Source organism: Pangasianodon hypophthalmus, chromosome 28, assembly GCF_027358585.1.
Source record: "Pangasianodon hypophthalmus isolate fPanHyp1 chromosome 28, fPanHyp1.pri, whole genome shotgun sequence".
Classification (NCBI taxonomy): Eukaryota; Metazoa; Chordata; class Actinopteri; order Siluriformes; family Pangasiidae; genus Pangasianodon; species Pangasianodon hypophthalmus.
The window spans coordinates 7,281,686-7,296,723 of record NC_069737.1 but is presented as its reverse complement, the minus strand read 5'-3'; the positions used below and the strand labels follow the sequence as shown (position 1 = coordinate 7,296,723).

At 39.4% G+C, this 15,038-nt stretch overlaps 1 protein-coding gene across 1 annotated transcript; it reads right to left on the bottom strand.

Moving 5' to 3' along the window:
* Positions 1-657: 657 nt before the first annotated feature.
* Positions 658-14,799, bottom strand: supt16h (SPT16 homolog, facilitates chromatin remodeling subunit). Its single transcript, XM_034301216.2, has 24 exons — positions 14,365-14,799; positions 13,440-13,532; positions 12,887-13,057; positions 11,817-11,969; positions 11,545-11,691; positions 10,908-11,059; positions 10,618-10,790; positions 10,413-10,503; positions 10,021-10,094; positions 9,091-9,203; positions 8,845-8,910; positions 8,607-8,702; positions 8,390-8,505; positions 8,050-8,203; positions 7,324-7,451; positions 6,546-6,808; positions 5,449-5,567; positions 4,487-4,725; positions 4,317-4,392; positions 3,311-3,480; positions 2,789-2,918; positions 2,033-2,159; positions 1,648-1,722; positions 658-1,520 (listed from the first exon to the last, which is right to left on the bottom strand). The coding sequence occupies exons 1-24, from the start codon at positions 14,428-14,430 to the stop codon at positions 1,417-1,419; spliced, it is 3,096 nt and encodes a 1,031-aa protein (XP_034157107.1). The 5' UTR covers positions 14,431-14,799; the 3' UTR covers positions 658-1,416.
* Positions 14,800-15,038: the final 239 nt, after the last annotated feature.

Genomic DNA, 15,038 nt, shown 5'->3' with positions numbered 1-15,038 from the left:
TTGCATTTTATTTAAAAGTATCAGGGCCACAATCGGTAAACACTCTGCACACAGGAAAGCAACTATTTTGATTGCTAATGGCTGATTGGCATATAACGCAGCCCAAGAAAAGGCAGCAAGTGTGACTGGAAAATACTGGCAGTATCATCTGAAAACCATATGCATCAAAGTTCAATGTGTAGTGCATTGAAATGCTTTTCTTTTCTCCACAGTTGTAGAGCGGGTATTTGAGTTACCACAGCCTTCCTGTGAGCTTGAGCGAGTCTAGCCCTTCGCCTCTGACCGTGCTCTTCAGTGAAGCATTTCTGCCCGCAAAACTGCCATTCACCGAGTGCTCTTTATTTCCTGCACTATCCTGTATAAACTCTACAGTGTTGTGGTGCGAAGTCATTGACATCACCCCCCATTCTCATGTAAATTGAACATTAACGTGAAGCTCTTGACCTGCAGGGGCATAAATTTATGCATTGTGCTGCTGCCACACGATTGGACGAGCAGGTACAGTATACTTTTGTTCCTAATAAAATGACCAGTGAGTGTACACCAAACAAATCAAGTTTTTTTCCTCCATTCATTTCAAATAAAAACCATCAGTAACTCTACAGCAAGTACATTAACAAAATGAGTAAAGCTCAATTCAGATAAATACAAAAGAGCAAATATTAAGACTTATTTTATTTGTTTTTATTAAAAAAAAGGGGAAAAAAGATTTTTTTTTTCAATACAAGACTACCAATTCAGAATGAAGAAAATGGTAATAACAAAAGAAAGTGTGTTCACATCACGTCTGTAAATTGGTCGTCTGTGTCCATGTCTTTGTCCATCCCTCTTCTATCCCCTACAACCCTACCACCCCCAAAAAATGAGTGGGGTGGGGGTGGGGGGAGGATTCAGGAATCAAAATGAATCTATACACAATCTTATATTCAATCTGTTCCTTAAGAATGAAACATGGGGAAACGAGATGAAGGGACAAAATGACAGAAATGGAAGGAATAATCTAATAAAGCACATGGCAGGGGAAAAATAACAAAAAAAAACAAAAACAAAACAAAATACACCAACATTTATCACTCTATGGGTAACAAAAAAAAAAAAACAAAAAAAAAAAAAAAAAGCTTGATGAAATTTACAAGAAAACCTTATGAACTCGCACACTTGAAGCGCACACGCATACACACACAAAACGCCAAACAGGAATAAAAAGGTGAGAAATATGCATGGAGTCTTTCTGCTCTCTGCATCATTTCTTCAACACTCACTATCCAACACGACTAAAGGGCAGAAACCTTTATTTACAGCGTGTGTGACAGAGAGACAGCAAGAGACTGAGACAGAGAGGGAAGGGATAAAGAAACCACGATTTGGCAGTGTGGGTGTGTGGGTGTGTGTGTGTGTGTGTGGAAAATAAGAGTTCTAATGCCGCCGTTTCTTCTTGCTGCTGGGAGGTGCAGCTGATGACCGGCCCTTCCTTTTCCTGTTTGTACTCTCATCGTCCTCATAATGACTCTCTCTGTCAGCTAGAGAGAGAGAGAGAGAGAGAGAGAGAGAGAGAGAGAGAGAGAGAGAGAGAGAGAACAAACAGGTGAGAGGCAGCAGCTTTAGCGCTCTAATGAAGATGTGCAAGAGTGTAAGTGATGCACTCACCTTTTCTGGCCTCTTCCTCCAGTTCATCCCAGTCTTTGCCACTTTCCTCTTCACTGCCCAGTGATGCGCTGTAGTCTGGAAAACAGAAATAAACAAATTCTTTCTATAAGTAAAAGGAAACGTTTATCATGACTGGCACATACAAAGGTGAAAACTTTTATATATATATATATATATATATAGATTAGAGTTTGGTGTTATAAATTAAATCAGTACTGAATAGCATTTTAAACATGAGCACTAAAAATACGTTATGTGATCTGTGGAAATGGAAACGAGTTTCTCTTCTCATTTCATTACATTTAAAATGTTTCCTATCTGGTCAGGTTAATTTAAATAATTTTTTATTGACACTTTACACCGTACATTCTCTCATGACAATTACCAGAGTCTTCCGTCTCTGAAGAGTAATCTTCGTCACTGTCCTCCTCCTCCTCCTCTTCCTCATCAGCTGAAGGGTTGAATGTCTCGTCCTCCATCTCAGACTCGGAGTCCTCTTCTCCACCGCTTCCCTACAAGCACAACTCCATGTTACTAACAATTCGCTACTGTATTCAGCGTCATTACTCACCACCTCACTGTAATTAATACCATCTTTATTTAGAAGATCACCTATCCAAAAGCCAACACACAGATTTTGGAATTTTGAATCTAAAGACAATAGAAAGACATGTAAAACTGCTGTTTTGTAAAAATGTTTATTGGACATCAGGAGAAACGTCTCTGCGTCCACATAGGTCAGTCACCATTAGTCTCAGAAGCAATAGTGCAGATGTGGACAAAATATTTGAATCGCATGACAACTATACTACTGGAAAAAAAAAAATTCTCAGGTTATAATTTTCAGCAAACGCTGCACTCTGCTGGTCAGACTTGGTTGTACATTTTATTTTATTGTTCTGTGTACATGAACAGTATACATTATCGAGACCCACACAGTAGGGCCATGAAGCCTACAACGTCAGTAATTACAACTTTTGTTACTGTATTCATACTAATGCTATTCAGACTATAAAATGGGTGATCTGGTTATTAATTTATTTAACCTTGCTTTTGGGCTTATTTATACAGTGAATTTTTTTAATTTATTTATTTTTTTAACCTTGCTTTTGTCCAAACAATATATTTCCGTTTCACTTACCTCACTCTCAGGGTCAAGGAAGGACCAGCCGCCCTGTTCAAAAAAGCCCTCAGGGTCATCAACGATGGTTTTCATGATCTTGGTCCAGTTCAGTGACTGAACTCCTTCTGTGTACTTGATGTCACACGAGCTGGAAAGAAGGTAAAGTATTAATTCACTGTAGAACTATGTATACCCTATATTATCCTATATTATATCTTAATATCCAAGTGAGATTATTCACAGGAGGAAAGGTAAGCCATACGCATAAACAGTTTGGGAACCGTTTTGCCTTTACTAATGTAGATCACTGCATTACTTTGCCAAGAAATCTTTTTCATTGGACAGTGCAGCCTGGCATGGTGCAATGAAAGTCCAATACAAAATGTGAAATCACAGATGTGTTATGGCATCTGGTAGAAAGCACCAAAGATTCTTTCTGTGATAACAAAAAGGGTAAAAGCAAAAAAATATATAAATAATTTTTTTTTTTTTTTTTTTTAAATAGCATCTAATTAGCATCACATGTAAAAGTGAACCTACTTGAGCCACTCTTTAATTGGGTCGAGAGAGTTGACCGGCACTGCGTTGATCATCGTTACTTTCTTGTTGTAGTCTTTGTAGACGATGACGACGTCAAAGTTCTTTAGATGAAACTGCACTCGCTCAAAATGAACAAGTTCCACTTCATCCAGCGTCACTACGAAAGGAGGCTAGAGAGAGGTACACAGAGAAATCCTCTATTAGTGGCCTGAAGAACAGATGCAGCAGTACATTTTTACACCCTCACTAGATAACAAATGCAGCATGTTTACTCAGATATGGATGAATATGTAGAATAAAAATATATAAGGATGCATCCTACATGGAGAATACAAGTGGCTGTGGATCCTGATAGGGGAGGCTAACTTTGCACTCATACAACTTTTGATACAGTTCACTTATATAATTGGTTTCAATTATTTTAACTTGTTTACTAGGAGTGTAACGATGCATTAACACCAGCCCTGCACCGCTGCTATCTGCAGAGCCTGGGCATTTTAGCCAACTTTGGAGCTCTATTTCCAGTTAAAATGATGCCTTAGGTGCTCCTACTGAGCTCATCATGCCTTCATCATTTATCCATTTATTTTTAAGATATGGTGAACCTGTAATATGTTTAACAATATTAAACCTGTTCGTAACAATTTTTGATTTATTTTTTTTTATATAAACAAAAATGCACATTGTTTTGCATGGTTTATGACTCATAAATAAAAAAAGTCAATTTTCTTCATTCAAATTTTGTTCAAATAGTCCGAGTATAAAATTGTGAAGCAAATATCGGAAATCGAATCGAATCATGATCGTACTGTATTGTTACACCCCTATTCTTTATATTTTCAAACATAATTAAAACAGGTCTACTGAAGGAAAATTTTAGATTTTTATTTTTGTTCCTCACATGCTATTGTTTTTGTAATCTGCCACCCACCAGTACTAACTGAATAACCCTGGTGTGTGTCCACTCAGTAACATGCTCTTATTCGTTTTGTGCTTCCACACTCACCCACTCAGTCACGTTGCAGAGTGCACTAGACGTTGGCTGCAATAGACAAGTGCTTCTGTAGGGAGCGCCCTGGAACCTGCACACAGATGCACAAAAAAAACCAGTTCAATACAAAGTTACAACAGAAAACTTTCCCCCCCTGAAGGCTTATGGCTTATACAGTCCCTCACCCCAAATCTCGGAAAGGGACCTCAAACTCAAGCTCCTCCTTGGTAAGGGTCTCCACTTTCTCAATGAAGTTCTTAAAGGCCGACTTCAGTTTGTGTCTCATTTCACGCTCCATCTGCTCGGCGTACAGGTCGTCTCGGTCGTGCATGTGCTGGTGTTTGCCAAGGTCTGTGGTGATCTCTCCCACCTCTGTGTAGAACTGTACATCTGTGTGGCGCTTCTTCCCAAACATGATGGCATTCTGGGACAAAAAAGGAAATGTTAGGAAAGATGGAAATGATTGTTCAAGTGTTTAGTTCTCTCATGCTTGGTTCAATCATCAGAGGTTATGCAGGCAGTGGCTATCTCCTGCCAGGAAATGTTAGGTAACCACAGCTCAACCAATCTGGCCTCCACACACACTGATTTTCAGGGTCTTCTTATGATTTATGTGCTGCTATCAGCAGACCAAAAACATTGCCGGGACAAATTACTTAACCAGCCGTTATTATTGGTGCCTTTTGGAAGACACAGTGTGCTCCTGGAAGCATTATGTGCAAAAATACATTTTATATTAAATAGCAGTTATTTTTGCTCAGGATCTAGTCTATTGTAGTTCAAATGTGCAGTAAATAAACAGTTCAAATTGTAGATGACTGATCATTCATACGTGATCATTTCACCTGCAAAATTTAGCTACCATGGTCTGCTACAGTGATGTAAGAATCATTGAGTGAGAATTGTGATCTCAGTTCTAAGCCAAAAACCAAGACACCTATTTCATCAAGAATGCTGCAGCCTTATGTTAATGATCTGTTGTTAACAGTCTGAGGAAAATAGTATAGAGAGACTACTAAGCAGAAAAAACAGACAGTAGCTGCTCTAAATTTTACCTACTTTTCTAATTTAACTGACCATATTAATGCTTTGGAAACTATGTGGAAATTGTCCTGCACTAACACAGGAAGCATATACAGATGTGCACCTTGAGGTGGAAATGTAATACAATGATCATTTCTCCATCACATGGCTGGAATATGGCGTGCTTGATGTTGTTGTACAGGATGTCCACTTTATCACCGCGCACCGATGTGAAACGGAAACCTGTGAACAGGCAGACATGCTAAAATGTGACGCAACAGGTGACAATAACTATGCATTTGTAACTTTCTTTTAACAGAAGACATCTGTCCTTCATAGCAGCTCCTTTATATCAGGAAAGAAAAAAAAAAAAAAAAAAAATCATAGCTAGAGTTTGTAGGCAATAATCATACATAGTGCTCTGCAACCAATGTTTTTAAAGAAACTGGAGCAGGTAGGTCAGTAAAGATCCACCCAAGTATTTTAATTCATCATACCTCATTTGGCATGACCGTACTCAAGTCAGTAATATAGTACTCCCCACTTTGTAGACATGCAACATCCTAAGCTGATGACCCTAGTTATATGATACTACATAACAGCTCATTAAATGTAACTTTTATACTGGTGACACTCATCACATGGATTACAGCTACACTGTGCAGAATTTTTTTAATAAACGATGGCAGCACGATGGCGCAGTGGGTAGTCGGGTCATATTTGTCTGGAAATATACATCAGATAAGTAAGTCAGATAAATCAAATGCCATCAAGACCCAATTTCAGGTTACACTGTGTCTGGCAGGAGCCACAATTAATTAGAAGAAAGAGTGTATAAGCAATAAAGATGAAAAAAGGAAAAGAGTTACACTTGTTGAGGCATTTGTTAAGCCGTTTTAGCTAGTCAGCTAGTGGCTAACAGTGTGTTTGAGGAGTTATCTGTATTTTTACAGTTGCATTGTTAAACTGGGCAAGACCAAGTCGACTGAAATTTCTGTTCACTCTTGGTGTACAAAATATTGACAGATCTGGCGCTGTTTATTCTCTAAAATGGTCTAGTTTTGTGTCATTACAGGCTGGCTTGTGGCTAACGTGTTTTTGGTATGTTATTCTTTTGATCTTACATCCTGCAGCTTTATATTCATGTGTTTACTGACACTCCATAAAGCCCTGGAAAAGCACAAAAATTATAGGAAAATTAAAGAAAATGATCCCTCTCACCATTGGTGTGTGCCTCCAATGAGCCCTGCATCCTCTTCTGGGCAATATTGGGCCGGATGTAAAGGTCTTTGAGCTTAGGGTTACTGCGGTTCAAGTTGATGACTAGCGAGTCCTGCTTGACGATGCCTTCTTTCTCCTTCTCCTCAGCCTCACGTGTCTTGTAGCGTTTCTGCACCTCCTTGATTATACGGAAGGCATTTTGCAGGTTGGTGGAGGGAACCGACGTGTCGCCAGGAGACTTCAGGTTTGATGCACGGTACGTACTGAGGAGGCAAAATGTCAATCATAAAATTTGTCAAACATCACGATAAAATAAAAACTGGTCGGATAGTGTGATTTTGCCAAAGTAGAAAATGTCAAACTATGGGAATACAGCCCTGAAAACAGGTTCTTAATTCCAATTAGTTCTCGCTACTGCACATTGTTCTAACCAAGATATCACGAAATGAAAATTTTACCTTTATGGCCCTGGGCACACTGTGCAATTCTCTTAAATTGAATGTATTTGCCCCCTGTAATCTTCCATAAATTGTACCCAATTATAAATGTCTTGTGACTATGCCACCATACACACAGGAGGGGGGGAAAGAGAGAGGAAAAAACAAAAACAAAAACCAAAAAAAAAAAAAAAAAAAAAACCACACACACACACACACGACGTCCTCATAACTTTACAGAAGAAAGAATATATTCTCATTTCTGTTTTTAGCTCAACTAACTAATACCTTACTATAAAAATATAACATAATAGAAAACAACTAAAGGAAAGCGTGCTCACATCTCTTTAACAAAGGTGGCCTCAGGGTTGGGGAAGATGTTGCCCTCGTGCCTCCCCAGAGAGCTGCCAGGAACGAAGAAGTTTATTCTCAGGTAAGTGTAGTCTCCCTCGACTGACATACTGATGTTCTAAACACACAAATAAATAAAAGACAAAAATGTTTTTTTTTTCTTTTGGCACATAAAAACTGAAACTATTACTAATGGTGTTGCTGGAAACTGAATTAAAAGTACTCTTGTGAGGACGTAGCAGGATTGTGTTTAGTTATGCAAACTGCATCAGAAAAACATTCGTCTCCTGATCATCGTCTCCAGAGGATATTACTACACTGATCACCTTAACATTATCAACAATTGTTTGGAAATGAATCAAACAATTGTACTTAAAGTGTGGACTTTCCATCTTGTCAAAATGGCCAATCAGACAAAAGAGCAATGTTAATCCAAACACTTCTTTGACGCTCGTCTTAACAATGGCATCATTTAGTGCAAAATGTAGTTGTTTTTACCCTCACAAACAAATCCTTAATTAATTGGTAGAAAATGAACTAGAACTTTTGTCCAGTTGTTGTTTTTAAATGTATAGTGGGGGGAAAAATAAAAAATAAAAAAACTCCCAGTGATGCTGTGCTATATTGCTGTGAAAGAATGTGGCTTTAGATATAGCCAATCTGTGCGATTCTCTTGAGATTACACAATATTGCTGCATATGTTGCATAAATGATACCTTAATGGTGGCGATGTGAAAGGGCGTTGCTATGCCAAACACCGGCATGACTACGGTCTCGTACTTCTTGTCAATATAGAGCTTCATGTCCCGAATGTCCTTCTCACGAGGCATCTGGGACACGTTCTTGTAGGACACGTTCGACTTTCTGGCCCTAAGAAAGTTGAAAAGTCAGAGAGTTAAACACTGCTATTGAATCCGTAAAGACAATCTACACTAATGTTAGTCAACACAAGTTGTATAGAGATTTAACTCAAAAGTACTTTTTAAAAACCCAAGGCATTTTTGCTTTGTTATTTATGTTACTGTTCAACAATATAATAAACACATTTTCTCTTACTTTTGGACCTGCTGTTCACCCTTCTGTTCTGTTAGACGCCTCTTGGCCTCTTCGTTCATCTGATTGGCCAATTCCCTCTGATGGGCTCGCCTCTTCTCTTCAGCAGTCATCTCATTCTAACCAATTGAATTAGAAGTGTCAGTTCTTTTCTCTACATAATATGTATTTATACACAACTTCACACATAAGAACAAGCAGCATTAAAAGGCACACTCACCCTGGTCCTGTCAGCCAACAGGGCAGCACGAGCTCCTTTACCCAGCAGCTCTTCAGCGTCATTTTCTTCTTCTTCTTCATCCTCCTCATCATCATTCTACATGTAGAGACACGCAATGCAAGACTGCACGTGTACAGGCTATCCATATATATGAGCTTTTTGGAGTTACCTCCTTGTACACAGCGAAAAAATTATATAATAACAACAATAATAATAAAATGTAAGGAAACGCACATACCTTAAGGAAAATTCCAACATTCTTGATCTTCTTTTTCACTGGCGTTAGAATGGTGGCTGGATCCTCCTACAAGTTATCAGAAAGACCACATTTACACCCAACCATGTGATGCATTTTGCATTTGCAAATGCATGTTCAGTTAACTGGATTTCCTCACTTCCAGCTGCATTATGCAAAAAGACAGTAGCCACAAACTTTATCTGTAGGTGCATCTAGTTAGTGTGTGTACATGTCTGTGCATCCTACCTCATTGATCAGCACAGAGTCTCCAATAAACAGGGCATACTTCTTCTGTTCCTCCTTCTTTCCCTCGCTGTTCATCATGTCAGCAAAACCCAGACTCACACTGAACACCATGCCTACATGCATAAAAAGTCACAGTGAATGGTCGCTGCTGAACCGCTTCACTTCAAGAGAATCACCGTACATCGAAGTGGCATAGAAACGGGCACACAAATGAACCTGCTTCTGATTCATGGATCTATTGTACAGCATCGAAACGAGCTGCGATTTGAGCGCAACTGATGACATCAGCTTCTGCCCACTGGTCCCTGATTTACATACATCATTTGTATATGATACATCCCAAGAGAGAAATAATTTACAAACACACCCTAATTTGTGCAGATGTTTCGACAGTAAGCCAATAAAAAGAAATCAAATCTCTTCTTTCCAATCACTCACAGATAAGAAGCCAGTTGAGAGGGGAAATTTATTGTAGTGAAGCTTGCCTAGAGGTGTGTGTGCAAGGTTGCTGAAAATAAAGCTGTTTTCTAAAAACCACAAAATGGCATAAAGGTGCACACAAAGTGAATACTTGAAATAAAGTTTCAGCTTAATATAGTTTAAAAAGTAGAAAGAAAGGTCCAAGAGGTTTGTGTTTTGCAGTCCTTAATTAAATTATTGGCAATGCGCACAGACAGTTACATGTAACGCATAAACAAATACACGTGATATCCAAGCTTCTTTTGAATACCCTAAAAGTACACAACTATGGTGAATAAGGGCCACAGTTTTACAAACTTAGATCACTTCTTTTTAAAATTTAACCTCAGTCCCAAGAGCTTTCTGGATCCAAGGCCAAAAGTACATTCATAGCCCTGGTCATCTATATAAATCCTTTCGTAAAAACACAACCCTAGCATTCTTGCTCAACTCTTTGGTGTGCTTTCTTACCCTTCTTCAATTTGTACTGGTTTTTAGCATTCAGGACCAAGGAGGCTTCCCTAAACTCGATCCCCATGGCAAACCTGAAACACACAGCGTATATAAAATATGACAACGTTTATGATGGCTATAAGACAGACCGGACACGAATAAGAGTCTAAGCTGCATGTCGTAAACTAGGCTTTTGTGATTGGAAAAAAATAAATAAATAAAATCTGTCTATCATGGATGAAAAAAAGTTAAACTAAAATAACACACTGAGGGTCATAGCAATCGGTTTACAAATAAGCCCGTGTAATATAGCAATGACTGTGTAAAGACAGTTGCATCATAATATTGCACCCACTGAAAACTGCAATGTGCTTTTGGAGACTATGAGCGTGTATTTGCAGTAAACTTACCCCAGGTTCTTTGTGAGCTTGCTGACAAGGTCCGGTTTCTCCTTTTTGACATACTCCATGACAGCATTGTAGGCATCACAGATCTTAACCCCTAGGTTTAAATAAAGAAGGATTAATACTACTGATTATTACAAGTTTAAAAAATGTATCTATGTATCTTCACACAGAACACACACTCTGCTCTTCACACCTCACACCCTCTCACCATGCTTGAGCTCTTTGAGTAGCTCCTCCTCCACCTGTAGGAGGAAGTTGTAATTGTCCTGCATTTCCTGGGGCGGATCCACCATGAGCGTACGCACCAGGTTAGAGCAGTAGGACTTGTAGCGGATGCCCATCGCGCACGTTATTGCACCAAAATGCATGTGATTCTTGTCACTGAAAGAGAGAGGGGGGAGCAAAAGAAAGTGTTTTCAGAGCATTTTAGTAAACGCTGCTTTTGTACACTTTTCCGGATATTTAAAAATGGAGCATGTATTGGGATCACTTTCCCACCTGACCACGCTGAATTTGAGGCTGTAGTTACCGCCGCTCTGGATGATAGGCGGGTAGCACATCTCCACGGTTGAGGGATCGACACCACCCAAGAACTTCCTGTCCTCAATCGCCTTCTCGACTGACTCTGCCAGCCGACTGTGCTTCACTTTCTGTTAACACACGAACAAGCTGCATAGTAGTGGACATCCAGTGCAAAACTACATGATGAGTATATAATAAACACTACTGATGGAGAAGCTTCATGATAAAACGGGGGAAGTAACAAAGGAAAAAAAGATAAAAATGGATTTTATATACATGTGACCTAACAGTTGGCCTAGAGGTGTTATTATCCAGAATGAACATCCTCTGTAGAACACCCTAATGTCTCAGTAACAAATCAAAACTTTTTAACATTACCGCTTTCTAGAATGGTTTTCATTTTGTTGTTTAAACTTCAATTAACGAAAAACTATATAGGATAATCAAAGATTTGTTGCCATTAAGTTGTCAGCTCCCAGCAAATAAAAGACCAGTAATGTAGCGGATGTTTGAACACAGATGTGTGATAATAAAATAAATTTGCTCTTTAAAACTCAAAAGGCAGCTCTTATTTTTGGTGGGAAGAAAAAACAAAAATATCCATGCTCCTCACCTCATCTGCATCCACAATCTCCATGACCCTTTCCTTGAAAAACTTTGTGAAGACATCACTGGTGATCGAGGCTGCCTTCTTCATCAGAGTCAGCTCTCCATCCTCCTTTACTGCCACTGTATATGCCACCACTGCGCTGATGTCCACCTAAGAGAGACCCATAAACAAACAGACACTGGGGCATGACTGTCTATGTAAATATAATAATTCTGGTTTTCTTTATAGCCACATGGTCATTGTTCATTTCTGGTTCTCTTTGTAATCATTCTCACCTTCTCCAGGCCCTCGGCTGTGAGCATGTCATTCCAGCTCTTCATGTACTCTCCGGGAAACTTGTCCTTGATAAAGACACCCACCGTCTTCCCTGCTTTACTGCCCCGGATCGCTTCTATCATCTTCTCAAAGTTAGCCTTGTTACTTTCATTCTGAGCCAACAACAGAAAAGGAGAAATCTTTAACACTGATGAATAAATTGCCCCTAGGTGTCAATGAGTATAACCGTGTGTGTGCGTGTGTGTGTGTGTGTGTGTCTGCGCGCGCATGGCCCCCTGCGATGGACTAGCTTCCCATCCTGGGTGTATTCCCGCTTCATGCCCAGGGCTCCAGAGTTAGGCTCTGGACGCACAGTGACGCTGACCAGGATAAAGTGGTTAGTGAAGAATGAATGAATAAACAATACCATATAGATGGTATTATCACCATTACAGGCGACCATTTGTAAAAGATTTTCTTCTTTGATTTAGTGTTTGCACTTTGCTTTAAACCTGTGATAGGCTGGTTGAACTTGGTCTTACAGTCTTACATTCACAAATTTAAATTATTCTGTATTTAAACTTAAATGAAGCCTCTGTCTGTCACACAGACATCACAGCACAGTGACATTCTTTTCTTCGCATATCCAATCTTGTTAGGAAGCCAAGCTCAGAGCGCGGGGTCAGCCATGATATGGCGACTCTGGAGCTGAGAGGGTTGAGGGCTTTGCTTGAGAGCCCAAAAGTGGCAACTTGGCAGTTCTGGGGCTTCAACAACCTGAAATTCTGATCAGTAACCCAGAGCCATCACTTCCTAAAATATGCCTATATGGCTGATTAGAGGCACGTTCATATATGCAATCCTTAAATGCATTTTTAAGCAATTATATATTATACTGCATGCACATATATTGGTAATAACAATAAAAGATTAAGTGATTACTCTGATAATTTTTTATTTATTTTTTTTTTTTTTTACATCAGCTCAAGATAACATTCTTGTCATAACATCCCCAAGGCTATGACATAACAGACGGGTGCAATCTCTGACAGCAACACGAAACAAGCGAGGAGGTTTGTAACACGTCTACCTTTTCTCGGACCAAGAGAGTGACGGGTGGGATCCCATTGGCGTTCTCGTTTCCTTTGGTGACGGCCACCTGTTTGAGGAAATCCAGCTTCTTCTTGCTGGCCAAGAAAATGATCTTGGTCTCGCAGAACACCATTATGGTGTCCGTCAGCTCGTAGCCAAACAGCCATGTCTGTGTGAGAGCAAACCTTTTTTTCAAATTCATTTCAAACAACAACAACAAAAAAGAAAACTCATATCGAAGTTGTGACTCTCAGCACCCTCTCTCTCTGGACACTTTTGCCACAAATGAGCACTGGTTGTAAGATTCTAGCCCCTGACTTTTCCCCTCTCTCGTCCTCCACCACATGCCTATAAAAACTGAGTATCAGAACTACAGTTTAATACAATCTGTAGCACTCCATATGTATGTATGTGCTTGACTAAATCTCGTCTTGCTACATCTTGCATGGAGTAATCAGTTATAAGACTAGTGCATGGCCATGCCTCACTCTGGATAAAAGCAGCCACCATGTGAATGTAAAGACAATGTGAAAGCACCAGCAGGAGTTTACCTCCAGGGCAGTGGACTTAGCATACACAATCTCCTCATCCACTCCGACAGACACCACGATGGCATCCACCTTCCCAAACTCATCCTCACCTTTCTGTAAAATGCAGAGACAAGACAGACAAAGGAAGGGAGAGAAATGAGAAATCCTGAAAATGATTCATATGTTAACATGTGTAGTGTCGGAATGGCTTCAAGGGCGAGAAATTAAACATTGAACACTAAACACTGAACAGAACCAGCTATAACTAACCTGAGGCTGAATTTCATTAACAATTCATTAAAGAAAAGGATTTTTCAAACACAAAACCACAAATTTCGACGCTTTAAACGCGAACAAGCTAATCACTCGTTTAGCCTGCTAAGCTACTTCGTACAACAGGGAAGATGCTAAACACTGGACTGAACGCGTGCTAGCGTGCTAGCTGTGCTAACTAACTAAAACCTCACTTTCAATATTTCAGCAGAGTCAGCTAACGAATATGGATATATATGGCATAGAAAAAACCTTTTTTTACATTCAGTTATAATTTATTTATAGATTAGTGAATAAAACAAACAAACAAACGAACAAAAACAAAAAACCCGGACATAGCTTAGCCTGTGTTTTTTTTTTTTTTTTTTTGCTAGCATCCGGGCTGCGGAAGGCGCGAGCTGAGTTTCACCGCTGCACTAAACCCAGTGCGCTTTCTTAACAAAAAGGAGGAAATGTTTTCTAAAAAGGAGAAATGCACAACGCACGATATGTTTATGCAGCGCGCGCACACACACAAAAACAGCCGAATTGGTTTAACTTTTATTAATAGAGCTACATCATCTCCCCGAGTAAAGGTGAGGGGTGAATGCAGGCCTCTCTAACGCAGCAGTGTTTCACGTCAAAACGCGGCTACACGCAGGATTTTACCCTCGTCCATGTTCACGGTTTTTACCTTCCAGTTACCGTACAGTCGCTTAATCCGGCGATAGTAAGCCTCCTTGTCCAGGTTCACCGTCATCTCTGCTCTTCAGCTTGTGTACAAACTCCAGCTCCCGGCTCCGGTCAAGGCCGGAAAATGACAAATCTCCGCTTTTTTTTTTTTTTTTTTTTTTTTTAATAAACACGCCTCGCAACAAAACCTCCGGAGTGTTACCTTCTCTCTTCAATATATATGTATTTATTTATTTATTTACTTACTTACTTACTTTATTTATTTATTTATCTACTCCACGCATTCGTATTAAAAAAAAAAAAAAAAACTACACTTTTTATTATTTTAAAAAAATATCTTCTGTTGTGTCCACGCGAGCTAGCGGAATCAGCAGGAGTGAGCTAGCTCCATTGCTAATTCAGCTGCATAAATACCGCCAAATGCGCATGTATGATGTTTCCCCGCACGGCCACGCACATAATTACTGCTGTTCCCCTCCTCCTCCTCCTGCTGCTGCTTCTTCACCTCTCCAAAACTCACTCACTTCACATTTTACTTCAAATATATGACTGTCAAATATTAAATAATTATTCATAAATACTTCCTTTTTTTTTTTTTTAAATTTCTCCCTAAAACCTCTTCGGTCTTTGCTTTGTTTATAATGTTGTGTTTTGTTTCTTCCCTTTATACCCATG